General features: G+C 45.1%; 1 protein-coding gene across 1 annotated transcript in view; it reads left to right on the top strand.

The window, feature by feature from the left end:
• Nucleotides 1-4,163: 4,163 nt before the first annotated feature.
• The window catches only part of T265_03139 (hypothetical protein), a gene marked incomplete at both ends in the record, with an annotated part of 6,772 nt that continues 5,288 nt past the window's right edge, over nt 4,164-5,647 (top strand). Inside the window, 3 exons of the mRNA XM_009167552.1 lie at nt 4,164-4,256; nt 4,296-4,384; nt 4,422-4,554. Of these exons, the coding sequence (XP_009165816.1) occupies nt 4,164-4,256; nt 4,296-4,384; nt 4,422-4,554 (315 nt within the window). The remainder of the gene's footprint in view (nt 4,257-4,295; nt 4,385-4,421; nt 4,555-5,647) is intronic.

Genomic DNA, 5,647 nt, shown 5'->3' with positions numbered 1-5,647 from the left:
CCTGAGTCGAACTCTGCTGACCTCGCTCGCCAGGAACACATATTGAATTCGACAATATCAGCACTTTTTGGTAATTTTGAGACAGGACTGGTAGTTGTTTCTGTTTTCTGACCTTGAAAGAAAAATGAGACTCCTAACCCGTCTGCAACACCTATACAGGTATCCTGACCACAAGAGGGTTAGTGTGAACGTTTGTTCTCACCTATGTACCACCTAATGTCGGATCCTTTTGGAGTGTTGCAACACTTTCCCCGGAGACAAGACTTAAATGAAGAAAGTGGTCGTCGAGGCTGAAAAATGCGGCGAGCATGAAAGGAGCGATTTTCCTATTGTGGAACTTCATACTGTAGTCTCGGTGACATGCAAGCCAGTCACCATAAGCCCACTGAATCCCGGTAACCGGGACTCACGGTGATCTTTATTAGCCATCGGAGCTTTATACTCAAATCACTGAAAGCCACACCGGAGGAGAGTGCTGGTGCTTCACTACCGTACAACCCTATCAATTTTAATAAGGCTTTTCATAGGAAAAAGATAGATCAAGAGGGAGCACCTAGGGCCAGTCTACCAAAAACATGCGAGGTTCTTGTACCTTCAACATTCAGTCAGGCAGTCCGGATGGAAACTGGTAGCATGGAATCCACTGGCATCCGTTAGCCGGCATACCGTTCAGTGCCTGCAGCCGAACACGGAGGGTTACATCGACCCCATTCGGGAAAGCGAAAAGTACCAAAAGTGTCCAAACTTTTCGTAACATTCTCCATAAACTGCTGTCACGTCAAACTTTGTCCATCTCTAGGTTTCCGCCGCTCTGAATGAAGCAAGGAAAACAGGCGGCAACTTGGCCTACGTAACAAATGTCCCAACCACTACAGCTAGCAGTGATGGACGCATTCTCTAAGTGAATTACTTCCTGCCTCATAAAAGACCCGTTTCTTGATCACCTCGTTTTGAATTCACTGGATGCAATTAATTCCAGCTATAGTTCTGATACATAGGTGGTCGAAGATCTGAAGATGTCTCATTCTCCACCTGAATTGGGCCAAGTCCCAAAGTCGTATAACAATACAGTCCGTACTGTAGTCTGACACACACATCCTTTGATACCCAATGATGTTCTTTTTTGGTTCTACAAATAGCACAAATCCGTAAACGCGATTCTGGAGCTTGGGATTCGTGCGTTCAATCCCTCTTTAATGCCAGCGTCAGCGCGAGTCGAATTTCTGAAATAACCAACTTAAATGTCTCTCTTTGAGTTCTCAGACGAATGTTCAAAATGTATGTGCCACAGCGCGACTTCACTTCATGGGCGCGAAGCGCATGCCAATGGACTCGGTGGCCTACATATTCTACGTTGAGAAGTTTCTCTCTGGAGGGACCTGATAACCGGGGTTTCGCGGGCCTTCCAGTGTTCGTCAGCAATGGCGGAGACCACTGTCTATAGGAAGGCTTTCGGAGAACCCCTCTCATACTCATGCACAATCAAATATGCGAATACAAATAGCGCGCGATATTCACGAATTTCTGGGGCATACCCTGTTGTGCAAGCTTTTTAAAAAAAGCTGATCAGTGGACAGAATCGAAAGCACTCTTGACGGTGAAGATACATTGGATTTAGAAAACCTGTGCAGCCCAAATGCATCTGCTGTGTACAGAAGCATTAAGAATGAGACACCTATACCATACTCTCTGTCCTCGGGCTGGGCCAGCCCCTCTCCCCGCAGCCGAGCGGGTCAAACTGCTGGTTAAATGAGTGAGTAGAGTCCCCAATTAAGCCCAGCTAATAGCTACCTTATGGATTGTACCTTTGAGTTAAAGGCCCCAGATAGGACTACTCAAAACATCGCCTCTGCAGCCTTGGTAACCGAGAGGTATCATTCGCCTTTGCAGTTCTTCGTTCACCGGCCCCTATCTGCCCTCATTCCCTAATCTCGAAAGGACCCGCCACGGTTAAGCCACTTAACCAATGTTCCTCATCTGAACTATTGACCAGCAAAACAAACCAAAGTGACTTATCCTCATTGCTGCTTTTGACGTCCGTACTGTCTGTCGAATTGGGAAGTTTCGGCCCTTACTGAAACTTCATTTCACTCTTCTGTTGATAATTATTGTCTCCGAAGCAATTATAGTGTGGGCTAGATTTCAAGGCGCAGTTCAACAACCAGCGAGGACGATGGCGCAAGCAGACCCTCCTTCAAACTCCGCACAGATTAAATTGTAGGATGAAACATTTTCCCATTAAACTGGTTAAACAGCAGTCGAACTCCATCAGAGGACAAAATAGCATTTTGGGAGTAGCCTATTTGGGCACCCCAACGGCAAGACCGGGTGAGGAGGCACCCCCACTGATCGAGCCTCCTATCAACTTGAAAGCAGCGGGTATCCATGATTCAGTCATCAGTCTGTGGATATACGTGGTTACTTGGAGGGGGTAAATCCTGTCAAAATCGATCTGTTCCAGTCTGGGGTGCCATTTAGGAGTAGTGGAGCATAAGCCCGCACATGACTGCTGTGTAACCGGAGCCCGAAAACTGTGGTATCAGCAGGGCAAGAGACAGTAATGAGTGGACAGTATCTTACGCAAATTTATGGATACAAGTGTAGACATTCGTTTACTACAAATGCCGAAACATCGTCTATTGATACAGATGTTGTTCTCCGTGCTTCCTTCAGAATGGTGTAAACCGGAAGTTGGACAACGCATGACTTGGTAGAAGGACAAGAAAGAAATCACGAAGAGTTTAGTTTTGGTTTAGTTCTTGGTGCGATCCGTCTTCCATGGTGGGGTCTTCTTGCACCCCACCACGTTTGAATGGGGAAGTCGCAAGAAATGGTGGCTGATCGATGCCAGTGGCATTCATGCTGTCAGTTTCTTTTCAGATTGTATGGTTGAACGCTTGGCGGTGTAGGTACCTCAGAATTCCTGTGCTAGACCAGAATCGGTTCTTCCTACCACCCATTCATTTTTAATTCCACTTCGAGGTTTTAAGTATAATTAGATAAACTTCTTTCTTTGTACGACAGTCAACACTGGTGTTGATGACTGTTGACACTGATGGTGACTGTGATCATGATGCTGTTGATTGTGTCCTAATTAGAAAGCACGCACCCCCATTACTAACAGTACTTTATTTCTTCTAACCGTTCATATGATTGTGTAATTTATTCGTTTGGGGAGGATCGCTCTCTTTCCAGGTTTGAAAAAGTGAGCAATAAAACTGAGTCTACAACGTACGTGCGCTTGGCGCTCGACAGGCTGACGGCGGATGTAAAGTGTTATCTTTCAGTGTTGGTCGCCTAAAAGTATTTGTTACTCCAAACTGTGCGTAATTTTTTCTCGAAGCGTTGAGGTCCGGACCCTCATGCACCACACAAGGCCCTCATAAATTGAGTAGTTTTGCCTCTAGGCGACAGTGTCACCCGCTATCTGCAAGCAGTCCGATAACTTGTAGTACCACAGTGATGGAAGACTAGTCTTCATCCAAATGACGTCAAACTAAACAACTGTTCAGCTTCATCAAGGAAATAGGCTCTCAGGAAATCGTTCTTGATTGCCAATATTTCCCAATCAAGGTTCTCTGTAAATACTCGAATAAGCCCATTGTTTCGGTCCGTGACTAATAACTGAGCTGTACGGGGACAAGATTATGCTTCAGAAACAAATCTGTATAAATTTCTCAAGAGTTTGATGAGGAATGAATCTGCAGAGCCAGCGGATTTTTGTACAGTATTCCTATATTCCGAAGACCTTCAGAAAACGACAGTGAACACTAACGTTGCTGCCTTTGATGATGATCAGAAAAGCAAGATGAACGCCAATCGTCGTTGAACAGAATCCTGATTTCCGTGTCCGACAGTTGTTTCGTCCATCCATATCGCCTACGAGGTTGATCGAATAAGCCATCGGAAATTCGTGTTTAGCCTGAGTTGTCAGTCAGTGTTCATTTCCTGATTACAATGTGAACCATTATGGGTCCTCTGAAATGTAGGCGTTCACAAGTTAGGTACCTGTAGTGATCGGATTAACTGTTACACTGTTTTTCTCTTTCAGGAACTCAATCGTGTGTTTCGGTGCGCCGTTTCGAATCGCACCATCAGACCTATTCTATGCTCCTTCGCTAACCTCTTGTCATACTTACCTTATCGATTTTCATGAATATACAATGCTTCCAAAAAATCTCAGTCATTGGCTCTGCGCCTTTGGTTCATCAGTTGTGCTGTACAAGTATCATTCATATGTGGGAACCGTAGTCTATGTACGTGAGATTTGGTGGGTTTCTGATTGCTATTTGTAGTGCGAGGGAATAAGCATGGAGCCAACCGTCAATCACGGGGACTATCTTGTAGTTGAACGTATTTCTGTCCTCCGTGGTCGTATAAAAAAGTGAGTTTCATACGATTATGATCATTATAGCCTTCAGGGGCGACGTTGTTGTCGCTGGTCAGCCACGCAAATCGCACAATTGTTCACATGTGCTGAAGCGCATCAAGGCTTTGGGAGAGGAGCAAGTTACTTTCTGGGACGAAGGCCACTGGCGAATGGTAACTAGAGAGGTATAGTGCATTGCTTTGTGTTTTGTCACTATTTATGCATTTTTCAGACCATCTTGTTTCCATGTCACTTTCCTGTATTTATTGTCCGCAGCTCTTTGAAACGACCAACTATCATGACTGACCAAGTCCATAAGCCCAGGCGATTCGTTGATTTAGTAGCCTGCAAATTAGGAATACGTAGTCTCCCTGAACCGATGTTTGCTAGTCCAGTAAGCATATCCTTTTTTTCCATGGGAGGAACTCATGATGAACATCGGATCACGTGGTTTGTCATACAGAAGGGCATTATCCCCCTTTGCCTAGCATAGGGAATCTCTGCCCATCGTCCTTCTGCAAGGACGTTTAACTCGTGATGTTCTTTGCAGACGCAAACGACTTTTCACTTCCATTCTTCACTGTGGTTTACCTTTCGTCACATGCTGACATTTGTTCCGCTCGGTCCATTCCACAAGCTGAATATCTTTGACAGTCTGATGTGAAACTTGGTTTGTAACAAATATGTTGCTTCTCACTGCACAGGAAACCGGAGTGATGCACATGTTGTCTATGGTGGTAAGAAGTATCTAATTATAGTGTTTCTAAATATCAGTCCTTGTTGCGCAGGATTAACCACAGGTCTACCGTCACTGACTTTTGTATTAACGACGTAAATGAACTGACGGAAAATGATCATTTCTGCACAGCGTATGAATTGAGAGAAGAGTGTGAAAAGGACTATGAAGAGTTTAGGCGTTGCTGGTGTGGTTTACCCTCCAGAATGATATCTCCGTGACCCTCTCTACGCTTGACTGGAGGCACCGCGAGAAATGGCTTCTAACCGATGTCACTGGCGCTCGTACTCTCAGTTTCTCCTCAGATTGTCTGGTTGAGTGGCTGAAGGTGTAGGCACCCTAGAGAACTTGCGACAGACCAGCACCAGGTCCTTCCTGTTGCGAGAATTGAGCGGTTCCAGGTTGAGATTATAAGGAAGGAAAGAGCGTAATATCATCATCATCATCGACAGCATGACATCAGTGTTCAACACCGATGCTTCACTGCCGTACAACCATGACCTATTTGAAAGCCTTATTGTAAAGAAAAGAATAAAGGTGGA

The sequence above is a fragment of the Opisthorchis viverrini genome (assembly GCF_000715545.1).
Source record: "Opisthorchis viverrini unplaced genomic scaffold opera_v5_43, whole genome shotgun sequence".
In the NCBI taxonomy this organism is placed as follows: Eukaryota; Metazoa; Platyhelminthes; class Trematoda; order Opisthorchiida; family Opisthorchiidae; genus Opisthorchis; species Opisthorchis viverrini.
The sequence above is the reverse complement of the archived record's forward strand: the minus strand, read 5'-3'. Positions and strand labels throughout refer to the sequence as shown.